General features: G+C 37.8%; 1 protein-coding gene across 4 annotated transcripts in view; it reads left to right on the top strand.

Annotated features, from left to right (window-relative positions):
- The window catches only part of rad18 (RAD18 E3 ubiquitin protein ligase), a 54,683-nt gene extending 42,476 nt beyond the window's left edge, over positions 1–12,207 (top strand). For 2 of the 4 annotated variants that reach the window (XM_066665332.1, XM_066665328.1), the window contains 2 exons: positions 2,339–2,385; positions 11,842–12,207. In XM_066665332.1, the coding sequence (XP_066521429.1) occupies positions 2,339–2,363 (25 nt within the window). In that variant the 3' untranslated portion in view covers positions 2,364–2,385; positions 11,842–12,207. Of the gene's footprint in view, positions 1–2,338; positions 2,386–2,500; positions 2,727–11,841 lie in introns of those variants that run through there. The other 2 variants (XM_066665331.1, XM_066665329.1) reach the window with 2 other exon arrangements.
- Positions 12,208–23,652: the final 11,445 nt, after the last annotated feature.

The following is a 23,652-nucleotide window of genomic DNA, read 5'->3' as shown; positions in this document are numbered from 1 at the left end:
GGAGCAGTGTTAGGCCTGCTGTACTTAATTTTGTCCCTTTTCTCTTGCCTCTCACTTTTAATCAATCTGAACTCCCCCTTTATTTCTTCATCCAAACAGTCTTAACCTGGACAAGAGGTTTTGCTCTTCTTGGAAAAAGATTTACTTTTTTTTTTTGTGTGTGTGCTAAACCCATCTTTTCTTGCTGAACAGCAGCAGACTCAACCCCATAATCACACATACACAAAACGGGGTGGTCAGATCTGATTAATTGACCTTATGATCTGATCTTAATCTTCTGTATGTTGTTCATCTAAAATGTGGGGAATTGTGAGCATATATTACTCTGAGCTTTGTAAACTGTGGTTCAATATTATATTTAAACCAAAGGGCTTGCTCTTTCTTAAATTGCATTATTATGTACATACTAACACACACATTCTCTTTCCAAGCTTTCTCTTGTACGCTTGTACTCTTTCTCTAGTATATTTTTGTTGTTTTTGTTTTTTTTTTTCCTGTATTTGTTTACCATTTGTTTCATGCATACCTCAATTTGTGAGGATTTAATTATCAACAGAAGAAGTAATGAAATAAATACAATTTTTACTTTAATTGTAAGTGCATTTTCTGATTTATGGATAGGTTTATCAGTGAAATTATGAATAATGATTTTTCATAGGCTATATTTTTGAGGTTGTCAGCCTTACAATATCAAACCAATGCACAGAAAAATTTGAATTTCAACACTTTAATGACCTCTTAATTCTGAGAATCTACTCTCTGTATATAAAATATGTGTGGGGTTTTGAATATATTGTGTACCACTGGGTGCGGTTGAAATAGTTAATTAAATCCAACTTAGACCCAGAAAGTATGGAAATAACATAGGGGGCAAAAAAAAATAAAAAAATAAAAAATAACTGCTGTATTCTATTGTGCACAAATAATGTTCAATTACAAACTCATGATTGTACTTTTTTTTTTGTTATTTTTTTTGCCAAAGAAAATGTGCCTGTGCTGAATTTACAGTCTAGTTGAGCCTGAACTTTTGAGCAAAGCTTGAAATGGTACAGAACATTTGTTTATCAAACAGAGTTGTCATGTATTTTCATTAAAGAAAGAAAAAACTCACCCAGAACTGCAGTCTGTGTCCCTAGAAGCCAAATGGAAAAGTCAGATCCTGAAGCTCCTCCACTGTTGCTACTGTTTTTTGTTTACTGTTGAAAATTCCTGTCGCCACCTCACAACCCTGCATCATTTCACAAATACCTTTTTTTAAATCTGCAAAATTATTCTGTAATAAATCCCTTATTCCATGAGCTTTTGCACAGTTATTAAAACCTATTTTTAAGGGTTGTTTTATGGATTATGACCTTGAATTCTTTGCTTATCAGTGAAAGACACACAGTACTACAGCTTCCATTTACTGAATTTTGGAATTATCATTTTTCTTCATTGTGTTTAATAGACTAAATAGGTCAGAATGACAGTATTCAATGAAAACGTAAATGTAATTGTGTTTGCATTCCTTCAGTGGAAAGTCACTCAAGTTGCTGTGACATGGCTAATGTCTCTGTCTCTTTCTCTCTTTCTCTTTCTTTCCCCTCTCTGTGGTCTTACAGAGGATTTTTGAATGTCCATATGTGTTGTCAAATTTTGTTGTAAAGGGCTTTAATTCCCTTTTGCTAATTTTAATTCCTTTATAATAATAAAAACTAAAATAGTCCAGAATATATAGAATGGTTTGGACAGAAAACACTGCTTGCCTAAACTGATACATACATTGAAACGGCAATTGGTCTTGTTGTTCGTTGTGGCTTATAAATTTATTGCATAGTGGGTGAGGAATCATGTGAAAATGTGTTTCTAATTGAACATTGAGGTTTATGAAGGATGAAACTGGCTTGTAACTCACTCACATACATGCTCAGATTTAGTTTGCTATTCATTGCTACAAATTGCATCAAAGACAGTGTGTCCTTGTTAAACATAAATGATTACGTCTATGGCCCATCTGTGACTCATTTTGATCTTCTTCAGCAGCTTCAAAAGCATGCTTTGTCTTAGGCTTTGGCTCAGAATGCTTTGGCAAATACCTCATCTATGTTGGCATGGATTGCCATTTAAAGAACTGGCAAAGAACATTTAAAACACAAAGAGCTAAACAGAAAATGGCCTGACAAAAACCAGATATTTGACCTAAACCAGATAATTGAATGCCCCCTACCTAGGTGATCAACTGGCATCAGTTCCGAGTACAACTATTTTACCTAATGGCAATCTTATCCTCTCCATCATGAGTAAATTTCTTTACACTTCATATAAAATGTTAAATAGAGTTTTTGGTTTTGTTTTGTAGCTCCGTTTCTGATGTTTTCAACTGAGGACCAAAATGAAGATTTGTGAGTAAGTGATCATCCCTCTTAAACTCAGTTTTATATACAAACATATTAATGTAACAGAAAAATTGTTTTCATATACATTAATATATGTACTATACTGTAGTTTTTCTCTTTTTTAGCAGACTTTTATGACTGCAGCTGCTTTCTACATTGTGTCAAAAATTTACGAATAGAAATTCTTTAATATGACTTGAAAGTAATTACTGCTATGTAACTTGCCTTAACTGTTAGGAAGGGTTCATTCCGTAAAATAAGTATTTATAGATACAAGGTTTTATCCAGACAATGATGCTATTGAAAATATGTTAGGATTAGAATAATATAATTTTTTTATTTCATTTGCAACATGCATAATTCCTCTAAGAAAGACTCCCATTTGTGTTAGTTCCCATTACTTTGTTGTTGAGATCAGTGGATTCAGGCATCAGTTACACTAATTATTCTCGGTTTATAACATCCATGCTATTAAATCATTACTAAAGTGCACTGAAGTCTCTAGTGAGCCTGCTGTGTTGTTCTAAACATTTGAATGCTCTCTTTCACACTGACGCACTGCTATGCTGTATTTAATTCTTGCCAGTTTTTTCCATAACTCATTTCCTCTGAGCTGGAATGATCAGTTTTTGGCTTATGAACTTCCCTTCTCTGGAGTTATCAAATGAAACCTGTGCGTTTAGCCAGTGGTTAGCTCGAGCTATTTGTTACCAGCCACATGTGGAGTGAATATGGCCCACTTTCACCCTGTCCAGATGGAAAGAAATTAGCGTCTTTTGATGGAGTGATCATTTCCACTGAGCGCAGGTTGCCAGGGAGGCAGCAGTTTAGGAAGAGCCTCATAAGGATTTCTTTTGGAAACTTCAAACCTATACTTGTGAGCAGTGTTATGAAGATGTGAATTTTAACAGTCTTGAAAGATATCTTGGCTGAATGGAGAATAGCAATTACTAACACACTGATGCTGCCATAACAAAATATTGTATCTCAATAACAAGATTGCAATTACAAAAGGCGAAGTGGTGAAACAAGGGTTTGTTTGTCTTCTAACAAAACTGCCATGTCTGTCAAATTAGCTGACAGATGGCTGTATTAGTTAGCACCATGAACAGTAATAAGGAGAGGGAGCAATCCTACCTCCCTGAAGAGCTAGGCCAATTGTGATCTCTAAGACTTCTGATCTGGAAAGGCTGGGGCAACGCTAGGTTGATGTTTCTTTGTGTTATGACCATGGCTTAGACCACTCTGGAGCCTTATGAGACATATTTTTTTATTTATTTATTTATTGATTGATTGATTGCGTGGGTGCCATATTGACTACTGACAGTCTTGTTTCGTAGTGTAGCACTAATGTAAACAGATGGGAAAGACAGATATATTTACCTCCTACACAGCTCCCCTCCTTGACCTGCAGAGGGTTTCAGAACACTCAGAAGCACAAAAGCCCACCATCTCTTTGCATCAGGAGGTAAAGATTTCCACTGTGTTGCATAATTAGAAGAAAAAACTGTTATCATCTGGTAGCCATATTAGTGTTTTCATTATATGAATTAATAGAAAACCGTTAGCATGTTAGCCTCAAATGCCTTTCTCTGCTCTTTTGACAGAATCTGGGAGTTATTCATTCATACACAGATCATACACAAGCCTCAATAATCGTTATTTCACTCCTGTTTCATTTAAGCTTGTAAGAGGCTACAAGCATAGGCCATGTAATTATAATCATACACAGGATAAGATGTAAGATATCCTATAGCAATACATTAGAGCTTAATGTAGTGAACACCCCACTGTCTTCCTAGCTGCAGCCATAAAAATTTCACCCTTTGTTCAATTCCTACACCTACCCACTAAGGTTGCTGTTGGCTATGAGTACCCAAACAACCACTGCATCACTAGCTCTTCACAGGGGTCATCAGGTTGGCACCTTCCCTGGTCAGTGTTCAGATGGCTCAACAGTGATGTCTATGTATATTTGTCTCATATGTTTTTCTCCCCATTTAAAGGATTAATAATCTGACCATGCTGAGATTGTAACAGATTCTTGGGGGGGAATTTTTTTTTTATCACAACTGGTCTGCTGTTTCTATGATTTGACTTAAAGATAAATAAAAATAATTCTCCTTGTGTGGAAATGGGAGTGATCAGTGGAAGATGTTTGCACGATGCAGCAAAGCAGAGGTCAAAACTCAAATTTGCCTGTCTACACTCTCTGTAGGGCAGTGTGTAGTTCAGTACTTTTAGTTTCATTATTTGTGATGTGCACTATGTAGGCAGTATGACGCTGTTTGGGATATAGCCTGAAACTCCTTCATTGACTAACAGATAATCAGACCTCTGTTTACAAACATGTTGTGGATAAATAGATCAAGGACTATTATATCTCTAATTTAATGTCAAAAAGAAGACTAGAAGTGTTGAAAGAAAGCATAAAACTATTCAATTACATTTTACTTATTTGTTTATGAGTAAGGAATAATTAGTCAATTTGACAGTTACTATACACAGTGACGTCTCCTGCAACCCATGCATACTTGAGAATATGGATCAGTGCTTAAATATACTAGTAAGTTTGCATGTTCAGGATGATTCATTAAACTAGATTTGCTTTAATGGGATATCAGCCTGTTATCACAAGTCTTGGCACTGGGCAGCAAACTTTAATTTAAAAGTCAGAAAACACAAGTTAGATAAGGTTGAGAATGATGGCAAATTGTACTGATGAAATTTTGTGTAACCCTTTAGAAAAAGCATGATCTTTGACTTTAGACGACTGTCTCAGGCCCGTTTTCAACAGCTGATTCCAAGTCAAGGCTCATATTGTGCTGTTGTGAAAATAGAGGCTGGGAGCTGTGGCCAAGGGGAAAGTGGAAGAGGAATCCTGTTGTGAAGGGAATAAAAATTGATCTCAATTCATACTATATGTGTTAGATAAGACTTGGCAGTAGAGGCACATTTATGGTGGTGGTGTTCATTGTATGAAGCTGCACCCTAATCTCCGCCAAATATGTTTGCAATTGTCATTGTTGACATCACCCTCAGGGATATCCTTAATTCTTGTTATTTCAGAAGCAATATACACCAGCTGTTCCCTAACTTTCTGCTCTCTGTTTTGGCACTTTTTAAAACATGACCACAAAAGAGTATTATGCTCATTTAACTCAGTGCATCATTGGCTTTATTTTTCATGATATTAACTGTCATCATATGACCTCAGGCAAGCCAAGTGGGGCAAAACTGTTCCCTTTGCTGCGTCATGTTTGTTTCACATTCTCTCGGGGTTCCAGCATGATGGAATTGTGTGTGTTTTTTCCCCCTAATGTTGCCTGACAGCCTTCAGGTTAAAGGTAAAATGATCCTCAGTGACAAGCACAGTGCTTAAATGGACTGGTGCCCCATGTAGGGTGTGTTCCTGCCTTGCGCCCAGTAATTCCGGGTAGGCTCTGGACCCACCACAATCGTGAACTGGATAAGGGGTTACAGACAATGAATGAATGAATTTAATCTCATTTTAATTCTTAATATACAAATTATATGTCTTTGCCATACTGTGGAGTAATTGCTGTATGTTATAATTCAGTTCATCATCAAATAAACATTTAAACATCTGCCTAACAACAATACCAGAAACTTATTAAATATGCTACCAAGCAATTGAGAGCAGATTGTTAGTATTGTTTTAGATTAGGTAGGCACCTAAGATAATTATATATATATTTAAACTAATGCCTTCTCAGTAAGTGTGGTGCTTGTATAAAGTTATATATATTCACAGTAAATCCAAAAAAAAAAATAATATAAACAAAATAGAAATATAAGATAATCTTTTTTTTTTCTATAAAGTAGTGGGTGTGAGTGAGTTTGAAGAACAATGTTTTGTTCAGATTCTCCTTGATTGCATGAATTTGTTAAATCAGCAGCACTCATTATTTAAAATCATTATTTATTAACTGGTAAAACTAGGTATTAGATGATAACCTCAAATAATACGGACTGCTACAAGGAGAGATTTGGAGAAATTTAAAACAACACAATCACACACATTCAGTTTATTTTTATTTTTTTCAAGCCTTTACATTACAGTAAATTAATGGTTAAAGCCTAAATTATAATATTAATTTTTGTTGTTGATTTCATATACACTCTTGGCTCAATCTGTCAGTTCTTTGTTCTGCCTATGTTTTAGTAATTAAAATATAATATAATGAGCAGCACAATGATTTTTTTTAAGGTCGTGATGTAATAGTATTACATATTTCAGATTATGTTTCCAGCAATAGCCTATATGTTTGCTGCTGTTTTGCCAGTCAAAGAGTTGAATTAAAGCCGTTCACACATTGCCACACTATGAGCCTGTTTACAAAGGCGGTGTGGATGGAGGGAACAGAAAAAGTGAGTTGAGTTTATGATGGGGTCATAACATATCACACATGCAAACAATATTCCCAACATGCCTCATATGTGCGTGGATATGTGACCCAAATTCCAGAGGTGGTATTTTGTTTTCCTTTTCACTAAAGGCAAGACATCCATGACTTGCTCTCTGACTGAGAGAGAGAAAGTACATCTGAAGAGTAAACTATTATGGGAGCCTCTTCATGTAAAAGTAAGTGATTCCATATGGGAGGCTCCACTGTGTTAAGGGGACCATAAAGACCAAGTCCCACATTGGTTAGTGGAAAGCCGTGGCTTTCCTGCTTGTTGAAGGGGTCTGCATTCTCACAGGTGTCGTGGGACACAACACAATTCTTGATATTAATGTCTCACTGTATTTTTATATATTTGTATATACACGTACGTGTATGTTTATACAGATCCTATATTTTTGTATGAACATTTTATTGTCTGTTACATTACACAGCTCACTGAAATAAACATTCTGTATTTTAATACTTGCTTTGAGTTTATTAATATCAGGCTATAGTGCTGTGCCATATCGTATCTTATGTGATAATGTCATCATAATTTTTTAAATAATATAAAAAAAATCTGTATCGTGATATTCTGACTTGTTTACGTTATGACTCAGCACAGCAACTATTCCGTGTTTGTTTGGTTAATTAATTTGAAGTTTTAAGCGTACTTTTTGTATAATTGTTTACGTTTGCTGTTTATATGCACACAACATATATATATATATCAGTGGCGGATGCTGGTCTTTCAAGGAGGGGAAGCTCAATTTCGGCCTACATCATAAAATGTGTCGGTTTATTTATACGTAAATTCTACCCTCCGTTACTTTTCAAGAAAATGCTCTGTGACCCTGTCGTACCAACAAGGCGTCTTTTCCAGGGACTTGACTAGTGTCCTCTCAATGGCCAGCAGAGCTAGGCTGCTTAAACGGCCTTGGCCCATGTGAAGTGTGTCCGCCGGTGAGTGCTTTGTGACGTTGGAGGGGCTCAGCAGCACCCGCTGGACAGAAACTGCGATAGAAGTCAGAAAGAGTGATAGAAGTCTGTCTCCAAACACAAGCAGCTACAAAAACCCACCAGAAATAGAAGCTCGATTTGTCACTAGTCGTTTTTAACAAAGAAAATGCCGCTAAGGGGTTTAAGAAAGTCTGGTTCAACTCAGAACAGAGTGAAAATGTAATGCTCCCACGGAGCTTTAAACCAAAGGATCGCTGATTCGCTCATTTTGCTGTCAATAAAAAAGGGATTCCGCCTCAGACAGATCATCCAATCATCATGCAGAAGCTGAGCGTCCGGGCCAGCCGAGGCCAGCCCACTGCCCCGTAGACCTCCAGAGACGCTGAGCGTCCGATGGGCGGGACAAAGCCCAGCATTTATCCAATGACTCGTCTCATTTCACTGCACTTCGCTGCTTCTCCATTGAGCGTCCACACTGTTTAAATCACTGTGAATCTGTGCGAATGATTGAGAGGAAAGCCGTGTTTTTACCAGTGATACGAAGCTGATTCTGAACAAAAGTTAATCGCGCTGTAGTGCATATTTATTCACTGACATGTACACACAACATTATATATTTGACCACTTATTTTTTGACATTTTAGGGGAAGCTGAGCTTCCCTTGCAGTCTTAGAGCAATCGCCTCTGATATATATATATATATATATATATATATATATATATATATATATATATATATATATATATATATATATATATATATATATAAGTTACTTTACTACAATGTATATTAGTATAACATTGATTTTTGTTTCAATAGTGTGTTCATGAAATTAAAATAAAATAATTTTTCAGTGTTTTTTTTATATTGCCAAGTATATCGTTATCGTCAAAATACCCTGAAATATTGTGATATTATTTTAGGGCCATACCACCCACCCCTATCAGGCTATAAATAAAAAGTAAAAGTAAAAAGTAGGTTAATTCAATAACATGATGTTACACTTTTTTTTTATTATTATTATTTTTTTTTAAAATAATAAATAATCACATTCTTCACTGCTGTCCTCTGACCATAGTTTTAATTCCTTGTTTCTCATTGCGACCTCAGGAGTTCAGCTGGTTTCAAATCAGATGATTATCCTAATCTGCTCATGGCTGTGTTACACACTGAATCTCCTCCAACAATGCCCTCATTTGACTGGTGGTGTGGCTTCTTCTTTTAATATATATATATCAATTTTGTGGACAATTTTAAGTGAACAGTAGACCTAGGTCCTTTTAAAACACATTGAAAACAGGTGCTAAACATTGGTGCATAATATATATTACTGTTGAAGGATTTACCTTCTATTGTTTTGGTGACTGGTTTTGCAAGTATTTTAAGATGGTTTGTATAAAACTTTTTTTGTTGTTTATGTTTGAAAAGAAAAATATACAGATGAATAGAAGTCATTTAAACATGAAAACAAATTGAATTTACTCTGTGGGAGATCAAGTTTGGATTGGCTACTCAAAAGTGTCTGTAAAGGTGTGTGTGTGTGTGTGTGTGTTGCCTTGTGAAGGATAGGTGCTCCCTCCAGGGTGTGTTCCTGCCCATTGCGCCCATTGATTCTGGGTAGGCTCCAGACGCACTGCGACCCTGAACGGGATAAACGGTTACAGACAATGAATGAATGAGATCATGTTTTAAGAATTCTGTTGTAAATGAGCAATAGAGTAAATCAGATGTTGCCTTAGTTATTCACCATATTAGTGAAAAATCTTATTTCATAGCGGGACAAATCCGATTCATTTTTTTTTTTTTTTTTTTGTTCACTTGAATCATTGTCCAGTTCTTTGTCATTTTTGCATCATTCTGCTTGTGTCACTCTCCGAAGAGAGGCTTGGGTTAGAGCTGTCAAGGACAAACATTATTTATGCATATACATTCTGATGCGCTGTCTGTCTCCAAATCTGCCATCTTGCTTGACAGAAGCCCTTGGCCCATGATGACTCCTGTTCAGGATGAAGCCACCTCAAAGCTCCTCCATTTTAGACATGATGAATGGATTTGTTCCACTTGTTAGGACTTGAGCTGGAAAATATTAGGATCACTGGACTTGGCTAAACCGTTGCAAATGCCCCGCAAATAATGCTGAACGAATTGTCCAGACCTGCGAAGGAGTGTTATTGTTATGGCATTTAAGATGGTCACATTGTCCCCTGGGATGCATTGCGACTGAGATTAATAGTCAGTGTCCAGCTTCCCAGCGAAGCAAGGCTTTCAGGCGTTTTAAACCGCTTGAGTATAAGGAAAACATGCCTGGGCCCCCAGGTTCCCCAACACTAAAGCATGGTTTATGCCCTGGTAATGAAATGTGTGCAGCATCAATGTGAGTGCAGCAGGTGTCAACTTCACATTCTGGCTTTCAGCAGTTGGCACGTGCCGTTCACTGGTCCACTTGTTGATAATACACAGCAAGTGAATTGATCACTGCCTTACCTCAGTGTGTAACTTGCATCTATTTCCAGCTCTCTTCAAGCTCAAACCTTGCTTCCTTTATTTAACATCATGGTTTGGTTCATTTCCAGGCTGTAGATAACATAAAAGTCCCCCTTGATAAAATCTACATGGGGGGGAAAGACCCATCTCCATAAAAATATTTTGTAAATGAACTTCTCAGTGTTTTTTACCTTTTCCATTATTAAAACTTCCATTTTTTAAATTATTTTATAATATTTAGGAATAATTAGGTTGCATTCTCTGTATCTCAGTTTTGATTTCAGCTCCTCGGTCCAAAAAGCGCCACTCCAGGTGTCCAGTTAAAATGTTCAAGTGAATATTATTCTTATAGAGCTGTTTTGAATTCATATAAGAAAGAAATTTGCTTTGTGATTAAGGCATGTTTTTGATAGCTGCTTGTGTGACTGTTAGTGACTCCTTGAAGATGAACATAATCCCTGCATTTAAGATTTTAAAGATGGAAAATAAATTTGGCACTTCGCTAATTTGCTGTTGTTATCATTAGTGACATTGCAGTAAAATTTGCATGAATTTATTTATTTTTTAAATCTCTGTCAAATGAAGATTCAGTTGTTTCAGATGATGTGTCTTTCTTGTGCACTCTTCAGATCCCTTTTTGCCATGTGAGAAATAATATAAAAAAAATGGAAATGCTGATGAGTCAGCTCAAGGTTTAGACATGTTCAGAATCTAAGCTGAGGAGCAGAAGCTGATGAAATGATTTGTCAACAAAAGTCAGACATCATGAAATTCAGAGAAAGACTAGTAAGAGATGATGACACGCTAGAACCAAATCTGGCTGGAATTGACAAACAGGAATATTAGAGGCACAGAAGGCTCACTTCAAACGATCCACTGCAGCATCTGGGTTAGCAACATGAAAGACCGCCTCAGCCAAGTCCTCACAAATGACGTATCCACAAGTAGAGCGTGGAGAATACAAAATGTAGCAATGTGTGTTAATATGCTCCATAATTCCTGTTTCAAATAGACGATGTTGTGAAATAGAGTTGTGTATGAATAGCGCTGTTTAAGTACTTCTCACAGATTGTGATATCCATTTGCTGTGTACTGAGCATGATGAAATTACCTTCCTTAGGGTGCCTTTTTTTTATTCTCAGCCCGCTACCTTCTGCTTGTTTCCTATGATACTTCCTTTCTAAGCATGCCTCTTTGATATGCCTGGCTGGAATCGGAAAGCAAGAAATGATGTTGGCAGGTTATTGACCCAGAAGCAGCTCATCCTGGGTGTTAATTAATCTGGAAAAACTTTTTTTTTTTTTCTTGGGAAAGCCATGTGATTGTTCTCAGTATTCCAGTAAATCTGAGAAGCAGTTGAGTAGAGGGAAAGCTGAAGGATAGGAGATGAGTGTAGCTTATTTTTTTTTTTAAATAATACACTGAATTGTGCTTAGACCACCATTTTTAATACTATGTTTGTAAAAAGGAAATTTACTGAATTAGATCTGAAAAACAAAATAAATAAAATAATAATATTAGCACTTTTTTTCTCTGGTTTTCTGTCCTGCAAAATTAACCTGATCATTCTTGTTAGAGCCACCAGGTCATTTCTCTGAACTTCTCTCTACAGAGCCACGGAGAGCAGTCCAAGAGGCTAACTCACTTCCACAAGCTCCAGGGAGAAATGGACACTGTACCTTCAGGTCAAGTGCACTCATTCAAAGCTTGGGGAAAGAGCCGGTGCGACTCCTGGAAATAAACTGAATGTTTTATACCTTTGTGTTCACTTTCATCATGCATTTCTGTAAATAGTAGTGTTTTAAATAAAGATGTTCTTATAAAAATCTCTGCTGTGTTCCAAGTAATCTAATGTTATTAATAATTGTGTGTTCATTTGTTTTCCTAAATATTTCAGTTGACTATTTGTATATTATAAAAACTAGGGATGTGAGAATTGTGGACCAGTTGCAATATCCAGTATTTTCCATGTGCACATCTGTGGATACTGATTGAATAAACATTTTTGAGATGTAGAAGTGTGTGTATCGTGACATTTCAGCAGAAGTAGGAAAGCACCATGCACCTGTACAATCCAAAAAAAAGTTATCATATATGAGCTAGAGTTTTCTGTAAAATTTTGGATCATAAACAACTTTGGAAACGGATAGCTGATGTAGACACATATCCAATCAGGTCACTAAACACCTAATTAGAGCATCGCAGTTTGATATCCGAATCTAGCAAGTGTCCTTTTACACACTCGATTAGGTTTCAGCATCTGAAACTACTGTGAATTTCTAATTGCAGCTTAGCATGCGAAGCCCCCTTGTCTCTTGCAGTGTGCGCTCCATTAAAAGTCCATCGGCCGTTTCCACTTCTGCAAAAAAGATTAGCAGTCCTTATATTGGCTCTAACAGATGAATTGATTATTTGCGTGCCTCATTGTGAAAGAGAGAAGATTGGAGTTAAGGAGTCTTTAGAGGGGATTCAGCTCCACTAGTAATTGAGCCACCCAAGGATTCAAATGTTTGTGTTTGAAAGGCAGCCATGGGGAATCTTGGTAAATGCGTGTTTTCTTGCTTGAGTCATTCCATCTGTAAAGAACGTCTGTGCTTCAGAATCATATTTTAGTCAGCGTTTCACATCTGTGGAGAGTTAAAGGAAATTCTTGGCTTTAGACATGCATTTAGGTAAACATCTGAAGATGACAGACTGGACGGGAGAATCTAATATTGAACTGTAGGTGTTTGATTTGTTGTACATAATGCTACAGTACCTACTCCAGGCCCCTCGTTGCTTGGGTTGCGGGTCGACCCATGCTTCTAATTCTAGGGCCTTATTAAAGCCATATGATAGGCCTTGAGGTCCAAAGAGAGAAAAGCAGAAAAAAGTGTCCAGAGCTACTTTATTTGACCTGGCTTTCCTTTTACAATTTAAAGAAGCCGACATGTCCTCCAGCTGTGCCATTACCGCTGAGCCAACTTTAGATGTTTAATGTTTGATTGTTTATCTTTGTCACTGAGGGTTGCAAATGCTTTTCAGCTTCTTTAGTGGTAAGTATGCATTTGATGTTGCATTTGTTCATCTGATTTTATTATTCTGAAGAAAGCCTTTGTTTTCAGGCCTATAAATGTACAGGCACATGTACTGGAGGGCTGCGCTGGTGTTTGGCTTTTGGGGTCGGATATGTTCTACTTGGAAAGCCCTTGAACATAAGGGCATCATTCTACTGCAAGTGTGAGTCTACCGTCGGACGGTGAGAGAGGATTCTTTCATGTGGCTATTGCCTTTTGTTTCTTACTCATCCTGTAACTGAAAGGCTGCTTGTTTGGATTGTTGTTAAAGGCAGCTATGGCTAGTAAGGTTTGAATGCCTTGATATAATACTGTATATCACTGCTGTTCACAGAAAAAACACATATCTCCCAAATAGTCATTTTACAGCAGAAGGAAAAAGCCTTAACTATCAGTGGAAGTCAGTTTAAAAAAAGATGTAATTTTAAGTCATTTTGGCACATTTCTATTGGTCCATTCATCATTAAATTTTCAGTGAGAGACAGCTGCTGTGTTCAAATGATGTAGTAAACTAAAAACCCACAAAAATGGAAATGGTTTTCATTGGACAGTGACAATATATGCAAATCAACCATAAGATTATGACCACCTTCTCCTCTCTACACTCCCTGCTTCACGGATCTTACAGGAGCGCTTTGTAGTTCTACAATTACAGAGTGTAGTCCACCTGTTGCTCTGTATATTTTGTAGGCCACCTGTCACCCTGATCTTTAATGGTCAAGACCTCAACAGGGATTTAACAGGGTGCTGGATTATTCTCAGTGCAGGAGTGAAACAGCTGTGTTGGTGACGTGTTACTGTGTGTTTAAAAACTCCAGTGTGCTGTGTCTGATCCACCTGTACCAACACAACACACACTAGCACACCACCACTGTCACTAATCACTCCAGCACTGACAATGATCCACCACCCAAATTATACCTGCTCAGTGGTGGTTCTTTGGGGTTCCTGGACATTGAAGAACAGGCTGAAAAGGCAAAGAAAGTATGGTCAGTGAAGCTGAAAGGATGGACAGTGAGTGAATTTGTAAACAAACAGGTTTTTTATCCCCCACCATTGCAAAAATGTACCAGCAAAGCTGGATTTTTGATCATAAACCTTTTTTTTTCTTGGTTTATTCAACAAAATATAAAAGCAAGGGACATGCTCAACATGTTGAGATCCACATGTTTTAAATCAGGGTTCTTTTTAATGACATTCCCAGTTGCTCACTCCAAAGCGTCTCTCAGGTTGAATGGTGGCCGTACGTTCTTTTTAGCCTTGTTTATAATCTCAAGCTGTGCGAGCTGAGAGCTGTTGAATTTGCCTGTCATTTGTTATCGGCGTACGTAGTGCTCGCTGTAAACAGGCCTCAGATTGATTCCGTGTTTGGTTGAAAGCATACAGCGAGCACCAGATAATTCAATCTTTTCAAGGTTTAAGGAGGAAGGCCCAGAGAGAAGAAAAGCAGAAGGACTGCAGCAGAGATAGAGATGATCAGAATAGAAACAGCCAAGCAGTTTGGACAGTGTCAGAAGCTAAAAAGACAAGTCAATACACGTCTCACCAAAGTCCAGTTCACTCTTGGTTTCTGCGTCTTTTCTCTTGCACACACTCCTATGGATCTCAGCTCATGTTTTAAGTCATAAATGTGTTTAAAGTCTGATGTGAATGTGAAAAAATCAATCAAAAGAACAGAACAGTACCCAGCACCTCATCAAACCACATGAAACACCTCTCACCATCTCACTAACTTAGGCTTTCTTTCATTCACTCACATCATATTCTTTCACTAGGTAACAGCCTTTAGACACTAGCAAAGATACAACATTTTTCATGACTTTTTGACAGCATGCAGCTTTGTAAATATTGTTGTGAAATCTGTGCTCTTGAGAGAAGTGTTTTATTCTCTTTTATTTCTGTAAAAAGGACACATTATACCCCTTTCCCCTGTGTTAACCCACTACCCTGGGGTCTTATTGAAACATCTGTGACCACAAAGATCAAATGCCACAGCACTGTGTCAGGAGCGAGGAGCAGAAGCTCTGGATTTTAATCATTTTTTTCTTGGCTGTTTCTTTGTTCTAGTTTTTGCCGTCTTTATTCCGTGCTCTTGTTTCTCTGCGCTGGTTGTGGGTTGTTTTTTTTTTCTCTGGTTAACCTCATCTTTGTTCTCTCACATAAACACAGGTCCAGTTCTGTGATTGGAGGAACTCAGATGAGGAGGTGGGACAACTATAACTAAGTCTCTGCACTGGATTTTAGAAGTAGTTCTAAATCCCATGTTTTCTGCCAGAGGCTGTTCCCAAAAAACTTATTTCACAGACTGTGGGATTGTAGGAGCTCCTGGTTCCCAAAGTAATGTGCTACTGCGATAAAATAGTGATTTTCTTTTTTCCTCATAACATGTCCCCTTTCGTTTGACTTAAACTGGTGCTTTTAACTCAGGGAGACTTGTGATCTTTGCTTCTGTTATAGGCCTCGCTTTCAAGTTGAAGGCCAAGTCACCCTCAGACCCCACCTTTAGAAAGGTCCCACTGCTGTAGCATGAGTGCATCTGCATATGAATGCTCTCAGTAAACCTGACTTAACCCGTCATGATTGAGACAATAACACTGTTCTAACACTCTTCTGTCATCCTGTTTGCAGTGTTGTTTTGTAGTTTATTGTTTAGAGTGTTGTTTATTGTTTCCTATAAACGTACACGCAGGCAGCTGTTCTGAATCCAAACACCACCAGCCAGCCCTGTGTGGTACAGGAGAATCTTAACTGTTGAATCCTGATCTTCCTGTTTCTCTGCTGCTCTCCCTTCACTGCCTCAGCTGTCAGGGTTCATTTTCTTATTTTCACACTTTCCTCCACCCCCTTCCCCCTTATGCACTCGATGCCTCCACTTTTCTTTTTTTCTGCCTTCTGCATTTCTATACCCCTTAACCTCACGCTGTCTGTCTTTTCTCTCAGCTTTTTTTTAAAACTGTATCTCAATGATTGCCTCCACCTTTTTCTCTTATCCCCTACTCTTTCTCTCTCTCTCTCTCTCTCTCTGGCTAGAGATGGTGTGCTCTTGTCATCTGCAGCAGTGAGCACACTGAGGACAGAACTGAGCCTTCTCTGAGCTTCTGCTGTGAGTTTGGAAGTCACTGAGGCACAGGAGCTTATCTATAGGGCTAAAAAAAAAAAAAATTCAAGGTATGCTGGATTTGGCTGTATGTGGACCAACACACACACACCCTTGCTCTGGCTTGTCATAGCAACTGAGCAGCACTATCTCAGTCTCATCCTTTACTCAAACTATAACTAATGTCTTCTAGTTCTTCCTCACACACACACACCTCCCCTCATCAGTGAGACAAGCCTCGTTCAAACACCCTGGATTATAGACTGGTTTAAAATCCCTCTCCTTTGTGCGTTCATTTTATGCATTTTGACTTTGCATTGGTAATTAGCCATAATGCAAATACAGTGTCTGTTCGAGAGGAAGGATGCGAAAAACAATTAAAAAATCCCTCCACACTGCAGCTGCTGAGCTGTGTTAGGAGTTCTAAGCTTCCATCATTGCATTTAAAATTTAAAGGGAAAAAAAATAATGTGGGGTTCTCTAACTTTATGACCTCATTTTTTATTCATTTTATTAATTTCTTAGAGGAGGATACGTTTTCTCAAGAACATGTACTTTGTAAAGTATTTAGGGATTTGTTCTTTAATGTGAATTTTCAAATTACTGCCCAAGTTTATTTTTTATTATAATTGGTCACAGCTTTGGCCTTTGGAGTTTATCTTATCCAAAACGAGAAGAAAAGAGCTGAATTACAGTTCCTCTGCTGAGATATGTATATATATATATATATCAACACTTTCCTCCAAAAAATCATCTTGCGTAGATGGGTAAAAACACCCATATACGTCTGTATATATATATATACTGCTGTAAAAGGAGCGGTTATGACCCCAGGTTATAAATCCCGTCCGAAATGTGTGGTAATATTGCGTCATATCACGCAGAAAATTAGTTTTTCGCGGGTTTTCTCGAGAACCCAGGAGCTGAAAGAGGCGTTTAAAAGCGCAGCGGCTGAACGACGCACCATGCTCAAAAACACCAAACCTGTAGTTATGTTTTCTCCAATCTAGCAGCCTCCATACGTGTTATGAACGTGTCGTTACCATTAAACTGTTTATAATATCGGTTATAATAACTGCGTGGATGTTTAGTAAAGTTATTTGCCACTTTCTCGCCGGTTATCTGTTATGAAAGACTAGATGATAAAGTCGTTTAAGAGCTGTATGTTTTTGGTTTGAGGGCTGATCTCAGAGCAGATTTAACCGTCTAAAAACTCCAGCAGCTCTGCTGTGTATGATCCACTCTGTGTGACGGCATTGCGTGAATCGAGTAGCCCCTCCCATCTGTTATTTTCCCAGAGATTTCTTATTCAGTGTGAATCCACCATAAACATTACTGACATCTTGTGGAAAAATGACATTACCCCCGCTCCCTGTGTAAAACTAAAAAACATTTGAGCAGAACGCCAGATAGGGGGAGTGTGCTCTGAGTCCATGTTTCAGGTTGTGGTCATGAACAGGAGAATCAAACAGTGGTGATCAAACAGAATTTGAGCAGTCTTATATACAACAAGAATGGACAAAAAAAAAGTCTGCTTGCAAAGCTGCAACAAGTAATTCCCAAACAATTAAAAAGTACACACACACACAAAAAGGTAATTATTATTATTATTATTTTATTTAAATTTTTTGTGTGGCAGCCAGAAATTCTAAAATTTGTTCATATTTAACAAATAAAATTGTTCCTCATCAAAAACTCTGAGAATAATTTCTTTGCCCTTTTGTTCTTACTTTACATGTTAAATTGAACAGTATGGAAGGGTTAATGGGTTTGTATCGTAAGAAACGTTGGAATAGCAGCATGAATTATAGTATATTTTTGACGTTTCAATGAGTTTTTACTAATTTGTGCCCACCCAGTTTTTGACATATTGTCTTACATAATCCAGTAGATTAGACTGAGGTCAGAAGACTGTAAATGTGTGCCCTTCCACCTCAACTCACATTTTTAGACACGCACACACATCTCCTGATCGCCTTGGTGCCTGTAGACTGCATAAACACTCGCACACCGCTCCCTTCTACACATAAACATGCTTCTGTTGGGCACCACTTACGGAGAAGTGTCTATAATTTTCCAAAGCAAACTCTCGTATATACCCCAGCACCCTGGTCATGATCTTTTCCCTGCTTTACCTCAGCTCTGCCTACTGCCTGTGCATGAATATCTCCTCCTCTCCATATGAGGATATTTTGACAGAAAACAGTGTGAGAGAATGCAGGACGAAAAAGGAACAGACGTGAAATAATAAATACACACTCAATAATTTCTCACCCCCTCTTCTGAAAGCTAGTGTAAATAATGTTTATTCATTGACCAGTATCATCAGTGGGGAGTCATTAGGGTCTTCTAGTCCTTCAATGACCTCAGAAATAGAAAAATAATGCAATATTCTTGAGGATTTTGCTGTTGTAGTAACATCATTGATTGTAAAAACATTTGCAAAGTATATAACATGACATATTGTGGTACCACTTTAGAATAAGACTACGCTTATAAAGGTTTATAAATGGTCTGTTTATTAATGGTTGTTAATTAGGTTGGAAATCATTAACAGTCACTTATAGCACATGAAAGAATAACACTGATTTTATTTGCCAAATAATGAACCCATATATTGTAGAATACTGACCTTACATTGTCTTCTCCATCAGTCGACATTAACCCTGTCAACTTCAACGCACATTTCTTAATACATTCAAACATTTAACTACAGTGCAATCAGTTTTCCACTGATAGAATGTCTTATTATGCACTGATATTAATGTGGTGTATCTGAACATATGAAATGACTAAACTCACATTCTTAGATCGGGTTTTATTCTTTACCTTGACATTTCGGTAAGTTCTCTGACACTTTCAGTATCAGAACAAAAAGAGGTCACTGTTGTCCTTTCTATCTTTGTGTTAAAAACATTATTAATGACCTTTAAGTTGTTTAGAACCTAATTAATAACCACATAATAAACAGATTTTAAACAATATTCAAACTTTTCTAAGTGTAGTCTTATGTTAAAATGACAGAAGGTGGCCAATAGGAAAAACTCTGACAGAAACAGAATTTGTAAAAATAAAACTCGACGATTATTTATTATAAGAATGTCTTTATCATTCAGTCTTACTTCAGCACACCAAAGACCACAGTGTGATCTTTCAGCTACAGCATCTTGTATGGTCTGGCATGAAGTAATCCTATAAGCACACTGTTACACAGTCAACACGTCTGCTGGGTTCAAACCATATTTTAACGCAGTGTAAGTTCATGTGCTGAATTCTTCTGATTGAAAAAAAAAAATAACGCAGGAGCTGATAATCCTTGGAAATCAGGTAGACCACCAGAATGGTAATCATTTAATAAACTGTGGCTTTCTTTATATTCTGAGCCAACATCGTGGGTCTGAAAGGATGTGGAGCTGTCAAGGAAGTATTTCTGAGAAAATGAATAGAAAATCTTCAAATTAAACAAGGAAGCTGCTGGTGTTCCTAGAGCAATGGACTGACCATCTCAATATAATTACTGCATCAGGAAATGCCACTATTTTCAAAGACTGAACTTTGAAGGTGTGGAAGAATTTCTTTGTTGTGTTTTTTTTTTTGTTTGTTTGTTTTTTGGTTGTGTGGGACTGATTTATGTTGAATATATATATATATGTGCAAATTTCAATGTTGAACAGAATAATTTTGATTATTATTTTAGTCATTACAGAGGTGGAGCACAGGTAAAAGTTTGAATAAGCTTTAAGTTGCTTTAGTTTTTCGAGACAGGAGCCGATCAAATATAACTATCAGGAATACTAATAGCAAGGGTAATTATAATTTAGCTTTACTTTTCCCTGGTTTGGAATCATTGTGTGGGGTGTTGTCAGATTTGGAATTCCTTTTGCATTTTCCAAATAACTGATGGCCTGTAGTTGTCCAGTGTCCATGGGTAAAAAAACTCCAACTCTCCAACCTCTATTGTGCTCACTTTCAAAGCAAGGTGATTTTCCCTGCTGCTTTGATCAGAACATAATACGTGTATTTCTTTGTATTTCACGTATTTCCTGGAGGGCATGTCATGCACAGTGGTAATATTGGGGTTTGTGAAATGTTTAATATGATGATGTTGATCACAATTATAGGATATGACTTATTGGCGGTTGTTGGGCTAATAGTGGAAGCTGTGAGGTTCATTCGTAATGAGTGTCACCATGACACTGGCTCTAATTCTGCTGCTGCAGTGGACTTGTGAGTCCTGCTTGGTCTGTGAGGACATGACGAAGAAAGGTCAGAGTCATTAGAGCAGACTGACCGGTGTGTGGCTTTGTGTCTGTGTGTGTGTGTGTGTGAGATAGGCAAGGAACAAGAGAGTGCAGCTTTGTGAGTGTGTGGTGCATAATAACTATAGATTTTCTGTAGCTGGGGCATTTGTATTCCCTCTGTGTGAATTGTGTGCGTGATGTACTCTGCTAATGTGCTTCTTTTCTGACTGGCAGCTTATGCTATTGCCTGGCTCAGGGCTGCATTGTATTCAGTCTTTGTGGTCGTGTGTGAAACAAACTGGAAATTGAATCATCTGGCCTTCTGTTTAAAGGTCACAAAAACATGCTTCTTCAGTCACGTAGAACAATACTGAGGGATTACACCTGTAACCTCTCTAATCGTAGGATTGTCATTACAAAGACACCACTGTGTTCTGGTGTTCCTCAGAGTTTTCTCAGACTGTGTCTGAAAGGACCCCCTATTTACGTTTTAGGGCACTATTGAGTGTGTTTCCATTTTTCTCTGAGTGTCCAAATCCTAAAATGTAATTCAAGCGTGATTTTAAGGACACTACATCTCCTGCTGAACTCTGAATTAATACCAAACCTCTGAGCTCACTACATCAGCTAAATGTGGATCAGGATGCACTAGGAGGTTCTTCGTTACTGAGCAACAGACAATGGAAATGTCCAAATTGTGTTTCCAGCGCCTGGTTTGGTTGAGTCAAGTCTTGGTCCTCTTTATTGTATTTGAAATCACGATGATGTCCCTAACCTTGTGCATTTGGTGCACCCATTGTGGACACAGTTGTTCAGTTCTACAAAAACATTGACCAATGGGATAAATTTTAAAGAAAACGTTTTATTCTAATGTCCAATGAACGTTTTACTGATATGTGTCATTTTCAATATAATGTTCTTTGAACATTAGACTAAAAAGTGTTCTTTAAAACTTTATTAGAACTTTTGGTTAGCATCAGCTAAAGTTGTGGGAATATTCCCTGCTAGCGGGGGTGGGGCAGCTACTCATAAGACCACTGTGCTCAATTCCTTATGCAGACTAGGGTCTGTAAAACTCTCCAACATTGGGCTGTGGGGCTGGGAATGACAGAACTCTATCATTCTTCAACAACATAAGAAATCTAAAAGTCAAACCATGAAGCTGCTGGTGTTCTTAGAAAAATGGACTGACCACCCCAGAGTCTAGACTTTACAGCACTCTGTGTTTGGGATTTCTTTGGATTGTGAGAAGCAGAAAATGCAAAACACAATTTCTAAGATTGACCTTGGGAGGTGTAAAGAAATGTATTTTATTAGTACATTTATTTATAGTAAGACATGTACTGAATAATATTCTTTTCATTTGTGTACCGAGAAATAGGCTAATCATAAAATATACTTGTATGTAAATGTCAGTACTGAAAAGAAGAATTATGATTATCGTTTTTAGCCATTACAGGATTTGCTTTTCAAGTGACAGGAGTTGATCAAATGCAGTTGTCAGGAATAATGACAGCAAGCCTAATTAATTCATCCTTTGAGATGAGTTGATGTAGGGTTTCTGATCCAGAACTAATTGTCCAACATCAGTACATCACTTATGCTCTTGGGGCTAAATGGCATCAAATCCCCAAAGAGTTTAAATCGTTCTTAGAAGTTGAGGTCATTATTCATTAATATTATTAATTTTATATCATAGAGTGTGTAATGTAAAAATGACATAAACCTATAAATGCTTAATTATGGATATCATCCTCAGTCATTACAACATAATTATTTTCTTGTGCGCTGAGTCTTGGCCTGCTCTGTGCTGCTGAAGAAAGTGTTGATGTTTTTTGAAAGATTCTCAGGCGTTCTAAACACTTTTAGTGTATAGTTGTTTTTGGCAAAAAACTGAGGCCATCTAAACAGCCCCAATTGATTTGTACAGGTTTGGCGCTGGAAGATGCAGCGTGGCTCTATGTTGGCTCAACATGAGAGAATTAGCAAAGAAAATTCTGGTGTTTCTTCAAACAGAGTTTAGAGCTTGGCTTACGGAGTCAGAACTGTAAAAGTGAAAATGAAAACTGAAGTGCGGCTGAGAAGGTTTAAGTAAAACCCCTGATGAAATCGGATTTATGGTTCTGCAGTAAGGGGAACCAATACTCAGACTTTATTTATTTATTTATTTTATTTTATTTTATTTTATTTTATTTTTTGAATGTATATCCAGTTCATATATCTGCTTCAAATATTCCTTTCTTCATTATATATCATTATATATCATTCTTTTACATGTGGGAACAGAGGCTTGTGTTGGCTGGCATTTTGCTGAGTGATGGAGGGAAAGTGAGGGTCAGTCTGACAACCACAAGAAGTAAATGATCTCTTGGACTCTCCACCATGTATGGCATTGATATCTCTGAGGATCAAGCTCATGATGTCCAGAGGACTGAGCCACCCATGTGCTCACAGCAATATACTGTAATAGTATTACATGGTGACGCTGAGGGCTTTGTCGCTGCCAGACAGCTTCAGGGTCTCCGGGTCCTGGGTTCAATCCTCGCGGCAGGACACTGCCTGTGAGACGTTTGCTGAGTTCTCCTCAAATCTGCATGTGTTTCCTCAGGGTTCTCCGGTTTCCTCACACAATCTAAAACACATGTTGGTAGGTGGACTGGCTGTATGACATTATGCTCAGGTGTGGGTGTGAAACCCCATGAATGAATAGCTTTGTCCACAATGCAATGTGCTCCTGCCTTGCACCCAGTGATGATGAATGTTGCTGCAGGGCCTTGATCGAAATGAATCAGTAACAGAAGATGAATGAATGAGAAAACTATACGGTATAGTATTTGCAACACAGGCATGATGGTGGAACAAGTAACGTCACAGTCACACAGCTCCAGGGTCCTGGGGTTGTGGATTCAAGCCCTGCATTTGCCTGGGTTTCCTCTGAGTGCTCGGTTTCTTGTGTGTGAGTTAATGTGTGAATGTTATGCCTTGCGATGGACTGGCACCCAACAGGCAGATTCTGCAGCCATCTCTGT

Source organism: Hoplias malabaricus, chromosome 3 (genome assembly GCF_029633855.1).
Source record: "Hoplias malabaricus isolate fHopMal1 chromosome 3, fHopMal1.hap1, whole genome shotgun sequence".
In the NCBI taxonomy this organism is placed as follows: Eukaryota; Metazoa; Chordata; class Actinopteri; order Characiformes; family Erythrinidae; genus Hoplias; species Hoplias malabaricus.
The sequence above is the reverse complement of the archived record's forward strand: the minus strand, read 5'-3'. Positions and strand labels throughout refer to the sequence as shown.